At 39.8% G+C, this 15,970-nt stretch overlaps 1 protein-coding gene across 3 annotated transcripts in view; it reads left to right on the top strand.

The window, feature by feature from the left end:
• Positions 1 to 15,970, top strand: part of CAMK1D (calcium/calmodulin dependent protein kinase ID) — a 454,947-nt gene that overhangs the window by 283,949 nt on the left and 155,028 nt on the right. For all 3 annotated transcript variants that reach the window (XM_045857651.1, XM_045857649.1, XM_045857650.1), the window contains one exon: positions 14,667 to 14,741. In XM_045857651.1, the coding sequence (XP_045713607.1) occupies positions 14,734 to 14,741 (8 nt within the window). In that variant the 5' untranslated portion in view covers positions 14,667 to 14,733. The remainder of the gene's footprint in view (positions 1 to 14,666; positions 14,742 to 15,970) is intronic.

The following is a 15,970-nucleotide window of genomic DNA, read 5'->3' on the forward strand; positions in this document are numbered from 1 at the left end:
CTCACCCCTCATCCCTCACGACACAGTTGCTCTCCTAATTTCCTTCTAAACTCTAAAATAGAAAGCTGCATGGATAGCAACTAGTTTATTACAAACAGTCTTTTTGTAGTATCATTTCTGAGAATTTGGGGCTCATCCTGGGAAACTTCTTAAGAGTTGACATCCCTTGGGTTATCATAATCATATCGTATTTGTTACCAGGGCATGATAAAGCTATAAATTCAGACCTGCCTCAGCATTTAACACCCATCTGCATAAAACTGCAGTTTGCAGAGGTAATGTGCATTATCACACACCTTTTAAAAAATCAACAAAGCAAAACATGCTGTTCTTCCTAATAATGACTATGATCTCAGTTATGAAGAAACTCCCCCTGGTGCTTTCTCAAGAAAGAATACAAGAGTTTCCTTTATTACTACACACAGATTCCCTATGTGTGTGTATATATATATATAAACACACACACATATACACATAGGGGGAAATAAGTTTACAGTTGTGAGTACGTGAAACATGGAGTTTATTCTTATATTGTTTATTAATTACTGTATTTCCATATGAACCACTGTAAACTTACTTTTGCCCCACCCTATATATATATTCAATATAACATATGTATGGCAGAAGGCCAACTGCAAATACCCTAATGAATTCCCACCATGTAGACACTTGAAGACTATTTCCTTCTATTTGAATGTGCCTGGTTTTCTGAAGCTTGCGTCTGACCTGAACAGACTGTGAAACAGCATCAATTACTGTTGTGCAAAAACTAAAGAATGCTCCATTCTACACCATTATCTCTGATGTGCTGTCCCTAGAATAGCAAGGAATGTTTTATAGCACAGGTTCAACCCTCTTAAGGCTGAAAACAAACTGATATTAGTGCTTCAAAGCAGATTTTCTTTCTTCTTGTTTTTCTTCTTGCTCTTTTTTTTTTCCATTCTATCTTCTTCTTTAGCCTCTGGCTTTATAAATAAATGGCCCAGAGTTCCAGCAGAAATAGTGAGGTGCCCGGGATCATGCTCACCTGGCCACAGATGTTTCCTTGTCCAGAGAGAGCATGGGCTCAGGCCTGTGCTTCTTCTTTCCTGCCAATGCCCTCGGTCTCTGTATCAGTGTGGAAGCCCTGCCTGTGTCAGGGCGTGCAGCTGAGCCTGCCTTTCAGGGCACCTACTGACTTGGCATGATCCTGGGTTTGACTTGTACAACACACGGTGCTCGCTGTGGGTATCAGCACGGAGGAGCTTTCATAGTAGGAAAGAAAAGGAAATGATAGTTCTCCCCCAGATTCCTTCCAATTCATTGTTTTGGTCCCCTTTCCTTTATGTTCACCTACATGCAAGTGTTCAGAGCTAGAAGCCTTTAAGATGCTTCCCAGAGTCAAGCCCAGTGTCTTCAGTCCGGGGATCCGAGTGTGGATGATGAGCTGCAGGATGCAGGCCAGGTGGTTGGCACCTGGTTGTGTGCCCTCAGCAGTGTTGCACACAGGCATGGCTTCTCACTTCACATTGTAATGATCTGCAGTGAACTGGGGACAAACTTTCTGAGATTTCCCTTCTAAGGTGGTTTTGGACTCTGTATTTTCAAAGCAGTGGAGCTAGTAAGTCAAAGTTACAAGACTCATCTCCAGTCTGAGGCAGGTGAGTGAGTGCCTTTCTTTAAGACTAGGCATCTATTCTCATGCGAAAACATCCGGAGAAATATATATTACCCTTTGACAAAAAAAGCTACTCAGAAATTCAGATAATGAAATGACAACATCTTCTTAAATGTATTAGTATTTCAAAGCCTGACTAAGGAATATTAGACGCTACAATTATCCCATTGAAATTTGTTAATTTTTCATATTCTTTTCCTGAGAGGACTAATGTGTTGATCAAGTAGCCTTGAGCCTTCAGGCTCAGGACACCCTGAACCTTACCTTTAAATCAAACCCAACATGAAGTAAATGTATTCATCCAATTTAAATGTAAAATGAAACTAAAACTGTGGAGTTAATGATTCCATGAATCTTTTCTCAGCATCTAAGGATTTAATTGACTCAATAACGTAACAGGGATTCTTAAATTTTGTATTTAAATCAATTGGGAGGATTTTATTTAATTAAATATTTTATTGTTGTTCTATTACAGTTGTGCCAGTCTCCCCCCCTTGCCCTACTCCTCCCACCCCCTGTCCCTGCTCCCATGGTCAATTCCCATACTGCTGTCCATGTCCATGGGTCCTTATATGTTCCTTGACTAGTCCCTTCTCCTTCTTTCCACCCTTATCCCCCTCATCCCTCCCCTCTGGTCATTGTCAGTCTGTTCCTTGTTTCCATGCACCTGGTTCTATTTTGCTTGTTTGTTTGTCCTGTTCATTAGGTTCCTCTTATAGGTGAGATCATATGGTATTTGTCTTTCACTGCCTGGCTTATTTCACTTAATATAATATTCTCCAGTTCCGTCCATGCTGTCACAAAAGGTAGGAGATCCTTCTTTCTTTCTGCTGTGTAGTATTCCATTGTGTAAATGTACCACAGTTTTTGATCCATTCATTTACTGAAGGGCACTTAGGTTGTTTCTAGCACTTGGCTATTGTAAATAGTACTGCTATGAACATTGGGGTGCATAGGTTTTTTGGAATTGGTGTTTCAGGATGCTTAGGATATAATCCCAGCAATGGAATTGTCAGATCAAAAGGCAGTTCTATTTTTAGTTTTCTGAGGAAATTCCATACTGTTTTCCACAGTGGCTGCACCAGTCTGCATTCCTACGAACAATGTACTAGGGTTCCCTTTTCTCCATATCCTGGCCAGCACTTGTTTGTTGATTCATTAGTGATGACCATTTTGGCTTGTGTGAGGTGGTATATCATTGTGGTTTTAATATGCATCTCTCTGATGGCTAGTGTTGTTGAGCATCCTTTCAGATGTCTATGGGCCCTCTGTATGTCCTCTTTGGAGAAGTGTCTGTTCCGGTCCTTTGCCCATATTTTAATTGGATTGTTTGTCTTCCTGGTGTTGAGTCATATGAATTCTTTATATATTTTGGAGATCAAACCCTTGTCTGAGGTATCATTGGCAAATATGTTTTCCCATATGGTTGGATACCTTTTCATTTTGCTGATGTTTTCTTTAGCCATGTAGAAGCTTTTTAATCTCCCTTTATTTCCCTTGCCCTAGGAGATATATTGGGGAAAATATTGCTGCATGAGATATCTGAAATTTTACTCCCTGTGTTTTCCTCTAGGATTTTTATGGTGTCACAGCTTAATTTAAGTCTTTTATCCATCTTGAATTTATTCTGGTGTGTAGTGTAAATTGGTCTAGTTTCATTTTATTTTATTTTTTTGCATGTAGCTGTCCAGATTTCCCAACACTATTTATTGAAGAGGCTATTTTTATTCTATTTTATGCTTCTGCCCCCTTTGCCAAATATTAATTGACCATAGAGACTTGGGTTTATTTCTGGTCTCTCTGTTCTGTTCCAATGATCTAAGTGTCTGGTCCTATGCCAGTACCAGATTGTTTTGATTACAGTGGACTTGTAGCATGGTTGATATCAGGTATTGTGATCCCTCCCACTTTGCTCTTCTTTCTCAAGAACGCTGAGGCTATTTGGGGTCATTTTTGGTTCCATATGAATTTTTGAAATATTTGTTCTAGATCTGTGAAATATTCCATTGATATTTTAATAGGGATTGCATTGAATCCATAGATTGCTTTGGGTAGTAAGGACATTTTAGTGAAGTTAATTCTTCCAATTCATGAACACAGCTCATGCTTCCATTTATTTGTATCTTCCTTCCTTTCTTTCTTTAGTGTTCTGTAGTTTTTTGAGTACAGATCTTTTACCTCCTTGGTTAAGTTTATTTCTAGGTACTTTATTTTTCTTGTTGCTTTAGTAGATGGGATTCCCCCCTGCCAGGTTCTATTTCTGCTATTTCATTGTAGTTGTACAAAAATGCCATCAATTTCTGAATACTGACTTTGTATCCCACTATTTTGCCAAATCCATTTATTAGGTCAAGTAGTTTTTTGGTGGAGACTATAGAGTTTTCTATGTACACTATCATGTCATCTGCAAACAATGACAGTTTTACTTCCTCCTTTCTAATTTGGATGACTTTTATTTCTTTTTATTGTCTAATTGTTGTGGTTAGAACTTCCAGTATTAATTGAAAGAAAGTGGTGAAAGCAGACACCCTTGTCTTGTTCCTGATATTAGGGGGAAAGCTTTTAGTTTTTGCCCATTGAGTATAATGTTAGCTGTAGGTTTCTCATACATGGCCTTTATTATGTTGAGGTGTGCTCCCTCTACTCCCACTTTGCTGAGTGTTTTTATCATAAATAGGTGCTGGACTTTATCAAATGCTTTTTTTGCGTCTATTGACATGATCAGTGATTTTTGTCTTTCCTTTTGTTTATGTGATGTATTCTGGATTTGTGAATATTGTATCATCCTTGCATCCCTGGGATGAATCCCACTTGATCATGGTGTATGATCTTTTTAATGTATTGCTGGATCCAGATTGTCAATATTTCATTAAGAATTTTAGTGTCTGTCTTCATCAGTGATATTGGCCTGTAGTTTTCTTTCTTTGTTGTATCTTTACCTAGTTTTAGAATTAGGATTATACTGACCTCGTAAAAAGAGTTTGGGGATCTTCCTTCTTCTTGAATTTTCTGGAATAGTCTGAGAAGGATATGAGTTTGCTCTTTTTTAAATCTTTGGTAAAATTCGTCTGTGAAGCTATCCAGTTTAGGGCTTTTGTGTGCCAGGAGTTTTTTGATTACTGCTTCAATTTCACTAGTTGTTATTTTGCTTTGTTTTTTAAATTCCCAATGCCTATGCTACATCCCAAGCCAATTACATCATAACCTTCAAGGGTAGACCCAGGAACCAGTATATTTTAAAACTCTGGTAATTCTAATATACAGCTGAGTTTGAGACCCACTGGTAACTTATTATGGGTGGTAACAGGAGTAGGAAAGAAATATACAGAGTCAAATCTTCTAATCTTTTTTATTCAAGTATCCAGCTTCTGCTTGTCTTTGGTCTGTAAGTCTTTAGGAGGACCAGAATTAATTGTTCATTTATTTATTCATGCTTCCACAACATTTTTAATGCTTTCTTGGACCTAACTTGTGACAGCTAATCCCCAGCTGGATCTTCTGCAGTTGTTCGGGACACGAGCAAATCACTTGGTCATTTATCTATTGGTCCAGGGCTAAAGGATTAGGGAAAGAATATCTTTTCTGTGTAAATGGCTTCTTGTCTCCAGAAGGCCTGTTCCGTGTCTGACAAAGTTACCCATGCAGAAAGAGAGTCTGTTGAATCTGAGCGGTAATCCAGACTTCAGTGTAGCAAGCCCTGTGCTGGAGAATGCTGAATACTGGCTTAGAATCAAGCTTTGTGGGCCCGTATATACCTCTGTACCCTTTGCCTCATTAACATTTTAGATTCATTGATTGACAGAGCTGGAAAGGACCTCAGAGAGTATCCTGACTAATTAATTTCTAGATGAGGAAACAGACCCTGGAAAGTGACATGACCAGCATACTGTCCCACAGAGACAGGGCCAGCCTACTGGGTGACCCTCTCATGGTGTCATTACAGGCTCTAGCCTGGTCTCCCTTCTCACAAATGCTGGCCCAGCTCCCACCCTTTGCGCCCTACATTGTACAAAGATGCCTGAGATACATTTTTTGAAAATATGGTCAGCTGCAGAGGAGGGTTTTGCTTGATACTTGTTTGTTTTTTAAAGATTCAAAGCAAAACAGTTCATAATGAAACTATCACATGAATTATTTAATGCTTTAAAAAAACACACAACAAAACTGGCTTGCATACTTAACATGCAGTTGATTTGAATACCATGGTTGGCTTCTTAGTTGATTACAGCCCCATCTGCTGGCAGCAAAGAGAGATGATTTGAAGCTTTGAATTTTGAGTTCTGGTCATTTCTGGGGTGACCTATATTCTTAATAGACAAGATTTCTCTTTATATGTAATATGATACATATATGTGTACACAATATGTTATACAATTATATTTTACCTCTACAAATGTGTATATATATATAAATAATGAGACCACATATTTTAATGTTCATTTAACAAATGAGAAATTGCAGTCAGAAAGTATTTAATGACTTGTCAGACATCTTGCATTTAAATGCATCAGAGCTGAGACCCACCTAATCTCCTGATTGCTTGAGCAGTTAAATGAACCTGTATGTATTTCTGTGTCCAGCATTAAGGCTATCTTTTGTCGATCTAGGTGTTAATGATTTTGGTCAAGAACTTTTAAAAAAAATTTGGCAATGCAACAGCCTAGTAACCTTTCTCTAATTGGTTTCAATGAAAAAAATCAAGTCCTAATGCCCTAAGGCTTTGGCTGAATATGCTGAGTTAACTTTAGTACACAGCTAGAATGATGCATCCTTGGGAAAAAAATGAGAAAAATAGGCACTTAAATGAGATTTCTTTCTTCTGTGGTTCAGATGAAGAACACTGCTTCAAAATAACTGGGAAAACCTCCCACCCTAGCACTTCCTGAGGTAACCAGTTATCAGTTTGATATGTAACCATACCTACTGAAACCTGAATATGAAATCATTTGAATACATACACACATATTAATGCACACAGTACTTGGGATACAATGCAGTATGTACAACAATAGGCTGATAAAAGAAGTGGGGTGGCCCAGGAGAGGGGGGTTTAGCCCTGTGAGAGGTAAGGAATAGTTAAGGGTTCTCAGTAGTGGTGATACAGAATGAGTCTCAAGTGAGTAGTTTAATGAAAAGATATGAGAAGGATGAGCACACTTGTATGGCCAGAGAAGGTGTGCACAGGTGTGCGAGAGCTGCCCAGGCCCAGTAAAATTTTGGTGTGGAGCAGTGGTAGAAGAGGAGATGGGATGGCAACAAGGGATCTAGTATGTCATGCCGAGTCATTTGGTTTTTATTCTGGACTGTAGGGAGCGGTTGGAGGACTTCTAACTAAGACGTTCGATCAGTTCAATATCATGAAATGAAGGCTCAGGAGACGTGTGGAGAATGGTTAGCAAGAGAGCAACCCTAGAGGGAGATAAGGGAGAGCAATTACGTGAACATAAACTGGGAATGATCATCTATACAATGAGACTAATAATGCCTACTGTATAGACTTGTTAAGAGAATGAAATGAGATAACATCTGTGAATGCACCTGTTAGTTTATAAAAAATGTATTATTTTTAATACCATCTGGAAAATATTTCAGCTGTTACTCCCCTTTGTGACTGATAGTACCCTGACACTCTCAGCATTGTTTCCTATACTGCTTACAGTAGGAGAAAAAAATCTGACCCAAGAAAGGAGGAAGTGATTTTCTTTAATTTAAAAAAAAAACAAAAAACATAACATTTACTTAGACAAACAGGAGCATTTGCTAAGAATGGTATTCAGATATTTTTAAGGCAATTTGCCATGTCAGAAAACCATTGTATCATTTTTTGTGAATAAAATTAAAATTTTCTGGGCCATTTAGGCAAAAAGGGTGGTAAGCAGTGAAAGACCTCATCCTTGAAGGTGTTGGCCTGAGAGTGGTCTGCTTCTCCCCCGAGAGAGGCCCTTCCCTGGCTGCGTAGTTAATCCCGAGGTGCCTGAGGAGGATGGAGAGCTGGTCATGGCTGCTTGCAGTAACTTGTGCCTCCCTGAGAAGATCTGTTCCTCCACCATCCTTGTTTTGCCGTCACTGGTAATCACCTTGTCTCCTGTCTGTCCCTCCTGATTATATTTCCTTCCATCTCTTATCCTCCAGTGGCTTCTCTAACCTGAGTAGGTAAGTGACCATATCCAAAGAATGCCAACATGAAGGAAAGGTGTTCTGTTGCTTTTTTCTTCTCCTGATCATTCTCAAAATTGCTGCCGTGATTTCCCTGCCCCAGGTCAGTGAACTGTGACTGGATGACAAAAAGTAAAAATTGCTGAACTTTCCTTTCTTTCCTCTTCTCTAATGTGTTTTTCTAACTTCTCCCTTTTTGCATGGAGTTCAAAAATTTTGAGTCGCTGAACTGTAGAGACTTAGACTGGAGGGAGAAATGATATAGCCATCATTTTTTAGAAGCCTGTGCATTCAGTGGAATGCCTGCCCTTTGGGCCCTGATGTTCCCTCCAGCTTGGGGTTTTGGAATGGGGCTCACTTGTGCACTTGGCACTGATTTTTTTTCTTCGTGAATTGACTTAAGAATGATTTCTTGACTCGTTCAAGGTTTTCTGACTTGGCTGTCAGTTATCGTGCAGTCAGGATTCTGCATTGATGCCCATATGCTATTTTTCTATTCAGCTTTTTTCTCTCTTTCTCTGCCTGGGCCTACTTCCCTCCATCCACTTCTATATATCTTGAGAGATTATAGAGACTTTGGTGAAGATTGCCATATAAACCATTTACCCTCTGGACTTAGCTGTATCAGCTAATGTTTACTTTGGGCCTGGTAGATGATAAGCGATTAAAATTAAGTGAAGTTTAGCTCTGGCTGGTGTGGTTCAGTGGATTGAGCACTGGCCTGAGAAACTAAAAGTCACTGGTTCAATTCCCAGTCAGGGTGCATGCCTGGGTTGCAGGCCAGGTCCCTAGTTGGGGGGTGTGCGAGAGGCAATCAATTGATGTTTCTCTGAAACATTGATGTTTCTCTCCTCTTTCTCCCTCCCTTCCCCCCTCTCTAAAAATAAATAAATAAAATCTTTAAAAAACAAAGTTTATCACTTCAAGTTGCTTTTAGTGACATTATCCCTTTGGCTTTTTGTACATTGCTTTTGGGGGGTGAATATTTCTCATGTATGAAAGTCCTCCTGACCATGTTTTGGAGGGCTGAACACTGATATGGAGGATTTAGCTATCAAGCTATGCAGGGTTAACAGACCCTTGGTTTTCATTTGCTTGTGGCTGACGTCCCTGCCTCTGTGTCCACTTTTTGATGACACTGACAGGTCCGGGCTGATGAGGGTGCTTCCTAATGATAATTTCTGGACTCCTAACTATTTCTTCCACTCCTGAATGTCTGTTCCTCTAGTTCACTTTGACAGTGGGATTTCATCTGTCAGGATATTTACAACCAAACATCTTGAGAGCTTCCACTAAAATACAGGATGGTTCTACAAATCTCTGCACCCCTGAAGTGGATATTTTATTGTTAGTTATGAAATTTAGTACCTTGACTTCAGGTGTTATAATTTTATACACATAACTCTGAATTTATGAGTTCTTCTACATTCTTATTATAACTCAGTTAATATGAAGTCACAGCACAAGCGCTTGATGACGGGCTTGGCTGTTAGAATCTCAACAATTCCAATCATTGGCCTTCGACCTTGGAATATTTCACCTCTTCAGTCTCAGTTGTTCTTTTCTGAAAGTGAGCAGAATGGTATATACTTTGCAGGACTGTTGTATTAAATGAAATCATTAAAAATAGTACAGTCTTGACACGTAGTTAACACTCAGTAATGGTATACATAAAACAGCTATGTAAGTAGGGCCTAAGGAAAGTTATAAAATTACCTCATTACTAGATTTAGACTTTTACATCCCAGGGGCTGAGGAAATTGCTCTTATCACAAAAGAGTCACAGTGGAAACATTTGAGAACAGTACCAGGGGGACTCCCCCAGAACCGGAATTATCTTCTGGAGGGTGGGCCCCTGGTGATACAGGCTTCCTAGGAACCCATCTGTGTCAGTGCACCAGGTGGCTTTGTCTTGCGAAGCTGCATTTGGCTCTAGTGAATTTTTATTGAAGATTCTTTCAGTGTGTTTGCCCATTTCATGATGGATGGCTTATAATGTCCTCAAAGGGAAACATTTTGCTGATGCAGAAGAGGTGAAACAAGAAATGGCATAAACACTAAAGGGCATCAGAATTGACAAGTTCAGAAACTGTTTTGAGTAGTGGAAAAAAACTTCTCAATAGGTGTATTGAATCAAATGGAGAATACTTTAAAGGTGACTGAAGTTTAAACATGTAAGAATAAATACACAAGTTTTTATAAATAAATTCTGTCTTTTGGGGGGGTCTCCCATCATATAAGAGATGTTGGTAAAATTTCCAGATGTAAAAAAGGTTAAGAATATGAGATGTATAGACCGGGAAGTTTGATTTCAATACACAGTCAAATTCTGGAACAGTTAATCAAGCAGATGGTTTGTGATCATTTAGTAGAGACTATAGTGGTTGCTGGGAGCCACCATGGGTTTACTAAGAACAAACCTTTCTGAACATCCACCTTCCCTTTAAGTGGTACTATGTGGTTTATAAAAACAAGGAATGCCCTTTTAGCAAAGGATCTAATTGTCTTCTTATAGATAGGGTGATAAAATACGGGCTAGAATTGATAGTATTGCTGGGTTAACATCTTGACAACAATTGAATCCAGCTGATTAGTGTCTCGGTTACATTGATGTGGGCCTCTGGCAGAACACTATGGAGCTCTGATGTAGACCCTTCCCACTTGAGACTTCAAGGATCTGGATAAAGGTATATGGATGGATGTGTACCTACCAACTATGCAGACGACCCTAAGTTGAGAGGGGTAATAAATATAATGCATGAGAGAATCAACATTCAGAATATTCCTGATCATGTGAACCATTGCATGGAACCTAATAAGATTGAATTTAATGATGCTAAAAGTGGAGACTTTAAGTTCAAAGGTCAAGTTTGAGTAAGAAAGGAGATCTTTGATAGAAATTCAGGGAAAAATGATCTGGTCATTTAATTGACCCTAAGCTGAATATTTTTTCATTTATTTACTCCATTCACTCATTTATTCATTTAACAAATATATATTGAAAATACTACCAACCATGCACTTTTCTTGAGATTGGGGAGACAGTGTGAACAAAATAGCAAAAAATCCCCACGTCTGTGGAGCTTATATTCTTTATGTGTGAACAGTTGTAAAAAAAACAAAAGAGACTCTAATGTTAGGGTTTATTGCAAAAACATAATATCCACCTCATGATGGTTAATAGTTCTACTTCATTAATACCCTATTCTTGGTGCTGTATTTTCACTGGGATTATTACATAAATTCTGAATGCTATAGTCTGGACAAACAAGAGTGATAATAACATGAGAGGCACATAAACCACATGTGAGGAGAATTGGCCAATCAGTGATGAGAAGACTAAGCAGAGATGTTGTGTCTGTCAAACATTTGCAGGATATGTGAGAATAGGGTATAAGCTTGTTCTGTATCAGTCCCAGGAGTCACTGTGAATTAGAAGGAGGCTGCTTTTCCAGTAAATATAGCAAAGACCACTTGGGAAGTGTTCTAAGTGCAGCCGGATGCCCCCACCTGTGTGAACTTCCCAAGGCTGAGATGTCTCTCTTGTGATGCCTAGTTCCGTGCCTGGTACATGGTGGGCATCCAAAGTCATGTTCATGGATAGTCACATGGCCCTTAGTGAAGAGAACCTATGTACTGAACTAATGATTAATGTGAAATGCAGTGTCTGTGTATCTCAGGGAATCTGAGGATGGACCAAAGTATCTGAAAATAGCTGTGGGAAGCCAGAATGTTTGCTTTTATTGTGTTCTAATATAAACAAGTTAGTTAAAATACCTTTCTTAAAACAGACATTTAAAAGGCCATTTTAGGATTTCTTTAAAATTTCTGAAGTGTGCTTATTCAAACATTACTAATCCCAGCTCGACTCCCTTTGTTTTCTGGAGGCCTTCACTGTGATTCTGACCCAGACCCGGCCTTGCTTTCTCCGAGTTTAGCACCAGTTCTACAGTTTAGCATTTAATTCTTTCCTAATTGCTTCATGGATCTCTCTAGGTGATGGAGAGGTTTTTAGAGAGCAAAACTGTATTTTTTTCTTGTATTCTCCCAGACACATGGTAGAAAGTCAGTAAATGGCAGTTGCTTGATTGCTTGATTCATTAGTTAAGAGGAATAGTTAGTAGAGTGAGAGGAATAGTTAGGATAGTTAGTAGAATAGGAGTGGTCACTGCAGCCATTGTAAGAACCCGTTGTTAGACATGGCAGGGTAAATAGACTAAATTCTGCATTCCCTGAATCCAAAGAAGGGATTATATTCTTAATATACTGGAGTCTCCTGCTTTGGCTGGGCAAGTGCTTTGTACATAGTTGATTCTTTGTATATATTTGAATCTGTATTAATAGCTGTAGTCTGAGGCTCAAACGGCCTCCTTGGCTCAGACTCCAAGGGCAGCCGTCACTATAGGGACAAATCCCTGGCCCACTGCAGAGTCTCATGGACTGTGATTCACATTGAGTAGGATGGCCAGAGTCAGCACATGAAAATGTAGGGTGCCCAGTCATATTTGAATTTCAGATAAACAACAATGCAATATTTGGGACATACTTATACTAAAAAAGTATTCATTGTTTATTGAGAATTAAATGTAACTGGGTGCCCTGCATTTTAATCTGACAACTCTCCATATAAATCACATTCCTTTCACTTTCCCATAAGTCCAAGCTCTTAACCCCCAAATTAACTCAGCTGACTGGAAGAAAATATGTGTGCCCATGTTACTGATTCCAATGGCAACTTTTAAAACATTAATGAAGGGGGAAATCCGGATGCTTATACTTTCTGCGGTGATGTTCCTTCAGTTACAGTCCGTGATGACAGTTCCGTAGACATCGAGGGTCTGGGCAGTCCCAGATCAACCTGTCTTGGTTTCTTTGGTGGCAGCGGTTACCCGGTTCATGTAACATATCGCTGCTATTATTTTGCTCGGGTATCACAGTAACCACTGCTACAATTAATGAGGTTTACGAATTGGAATCAGGTGAAAGTGAATTTAGTATAACCTATCATCTCAGCTCCTATAAACAACTGCCTTGACTAACAAAAGCTGGAGGAATGGAAGCATCTCCACTCTCAGTTAACTATTTTGTTTCTTTCTTTCACTTGCTCAAGGGCCACATGATATTCTGGTTTGTTTCACCTTGTAAACTATTTTTTGAGAGGCAGACATCTTACACTTAGGAATACTTATTACTTACACTCTGTTTTCCCAAACTAAAGAATGAGTTGGCTGTTTAATAGTAACAACCTTCAAATTCCATCCATTCAGGAAACATTTATTTAACAGATCAATACAGGTACAAGAGAAAAACAAAATAAGATGTAGTCCTTGCTTATAGGGTTTCACAAGCATCTGTTTGTTAAATGCTGGCTTTTAGGTGGTTCAGCAATCATTTCACTAACAGCTTGTGGTAAGAGCTAAATAGCTCATGGAGTAAGGAAATGATTCTCCTTGCAAATGCTTTAAATAAATAGCAGGCCTTACATTCTGAGCAGAACTGCTCTTAGTGGAGGGTTCCAGGGGCTAGCATTAGGCTGTTCCTGTCTCTCTTTGATTCTGTAGTTAGGACTTCGCTGCCAGAGTCTGTGGTCTGCAGACCAGCAGCATCAGCATCTCCAGGAGCTTGTTAGAGATGCAGACTCACAGGCCCTGCCACCCCCACCTCAGCAATCCCAGTCCTGTTCAATCAGGGTGTGTAGCCAGAACCCCAGGTGACTCCTGTGTGCACTTCCATTGAGAAGCACTGGCCTAGTGCAGAATTTCTCTAGCTAAACGTGGTGCATATGGATTATCTGAGGATTTTATTTAAACATTTCTGGGCCTGCCCTTATAGATTCTGATTCTGACAGGGGGAGGGCCCGAGAATTTGCATTCTAACAGGCTCCCAGGAGATGCTAGTGCTGCTCTTTGGCAACCACACTTTAAGCAGCGTCTGTCTAGTTTGCTCGGGGTACCAGATCAATGTTGGTGGTGGTGGTGACTAGAGTCCCAATGGGAGGTCGGTCTGGTTTGCCTTTGCCTACACTGCAGTCATGAGCGAACTTGACAAGGAAACTGTCCCCTGAAACGTCTCGCCTGTTATGGGGGTGGAACTGCAAACACTGAACTGTTTAGGCCAGCCTGTGAAGCCAGTGAGAGACTACATAAGAGTGAGAATTAAGTTTTCCCTGCAGGTTAGTGGGATTTTGACAGGTTTGGACCATTTTTGAGATTCACGTGGGTAAATGCAAAGAGGCTGTGCATGAAGCAACAGTGGTTAATCCAGCGTTGCTGCCTCAGGGGGTATACAGTCTCCTTCAGAAAGACTGAAGGGGAACAGAGAGTAGGGGAAGAATAATGGGAAACAGGTCTGGAAACAAGGTTGGGGACACTTAACTGCCACAGTAAGGAGTTTGGATTATGTTAAGTAATAGAAGTTCAACTGAAAAAATGTAAAGGTCTAATTGGCTTTGTTGAACAATTCATGAATCAAGCACCATCTCATCAAGCAAATAGAAAGGAGCTTTGAGGAGCTACACACAATGGAAGGATTTTGTAGGAAAAGGGGAAAACAATGGATTGTTTTTGGGTTAGGTTGTCTATTTATGGAGGACAGAATATAGCAGATTACCTCTTTCATGTCAACCAGAAAATTCCAGACTAACCAGTTAAGACTGCATTTCTGGGGCACTGTAATTGCAAGTAGATTAGGTATTAAGTCTTGATTTGCTGATGTGGGGTTTAGCACAAGAGACTTTATTTTGATCTTGTTGTTTCTTTTTTTAACATTTAAAACACTGCTAAATGACATCTATTTTGAAAAGTTTTCATGTGTCATACTTACTTTTTTGTGTGTTTCATTTTTTTTCTTTCAGGATTAAGCATGAAAACATTGTTGCCCTGGAAGATATCTATGAAAGCCCAAACCACTTGTACTTGGTCATGCAGCTGTAAGTACCTTTTTTACACTGATGGGTGTGGACCAGGGCTTGCAAACTCAAATGCCTAAAGGGCCAGGTGGTAAAGTTAATTACTGTAGTGGGCCAGGTAAGGCAGTAGGGAGTGGTGAGGACTATGGGACATTGGAGATGTGTGTTCCCAACTAAAGACAGCTGGCTGAACACAGGAGGCTGCAGGCCTCACTTGGTCTAGCCTGTAGCTGCTGGATGAAGCTGAAAATCTGAAGTTTCCTCAGTGGGATTCAATGCTACCGTTGCAGGGTACACCTACCTTCAGGATGACTGTTTTGCTTTTTGATGTGTAAGACCCAAGTGTTGCTTCCTAAAAACGCTTCTGTGGGCCCACTGTAAAGTACACTCTGCTCTTGTGTCTGGGAAGAATTCCCACCCTCATCTTCACTTCTAGGGTGGCTGGGGGAGGCAGCAGCAGATGGCAGCGGTGTGCTCTGTCCCTTCCCTCTACTCTTCTGCTGCCCAGTAAACACACATGCGACTGAATTGGAGTTCATGCCAGAGTGAGAAAAGTGTAACTGGAGTTCCACCTTGACGTTATCAACCCCAGGAGGCTCTTTCTGTGTTCTAGTAACACTGGAGATTACCAGAAGAGGGAGGAAATAAGAAAGCTAAATGTTCAATTAGTGGCTGTACTTGAACATGTATTTTTTAAATGTGAGATGAAATTGGCCTCCCCCCTTACACACACAAATGCTTCACTCTGAGTGATATAATTCCTAGGAGTAGTCTGAGACTGGATGTATTAGAATTCAGTGATGGAAACTGTATAAGAGTGTTACCCTTTAATCATGACCTGGAAAAATAAATTCTGAAATACCATATTATTGAGCTGAGTGACTGAAGAGAACTTTTGTTGGCAGTCAGAATATATACTTATATTATTATACTTGTGATTGCCAGACTTTGCATTGCCAAAGCTATTCAGAAAGGTTGAGGATTGGCCTATTTATTTTTTTTAATCTTTCTCTTTTTTTCCTTTTGAATGTTTAAACAACACCTTAACTAGGAGTCATGTTAGGATGCAAATTAGTGCTCATTGAGGCATTGTATTCAGTCTTTCACTGATTGTCTTTAAAATACTTTTAGTAAGTCATGACATTTCTGTATAAACATTTAAAAGTGTGCAGACTGGAAGTATACGGTGTGGTGTGGTTTGTGGGAGCCTGGGTGGTGCCCCGCAGCTTTGTGGGGCGGGGGGGTGGGGG

Source organism: Phyllostomus hastatus, unplaced genomic scaffold (genome assembly GCF_019186645.2).
Source record: "Phyllostomus hastatus isolate PE091 unplaced genomic scaffold, TTU_PhHast_1.1 phas_scaffold_1674, whole genome shotgun sequence".
Classification (NCBI taxonomy): Eukaryota; Metazoa; Chordata; class Mammalia; order Chiroptera; family Phyllostomidae; genus Phyllostomus; species Phyllostomus hastatus.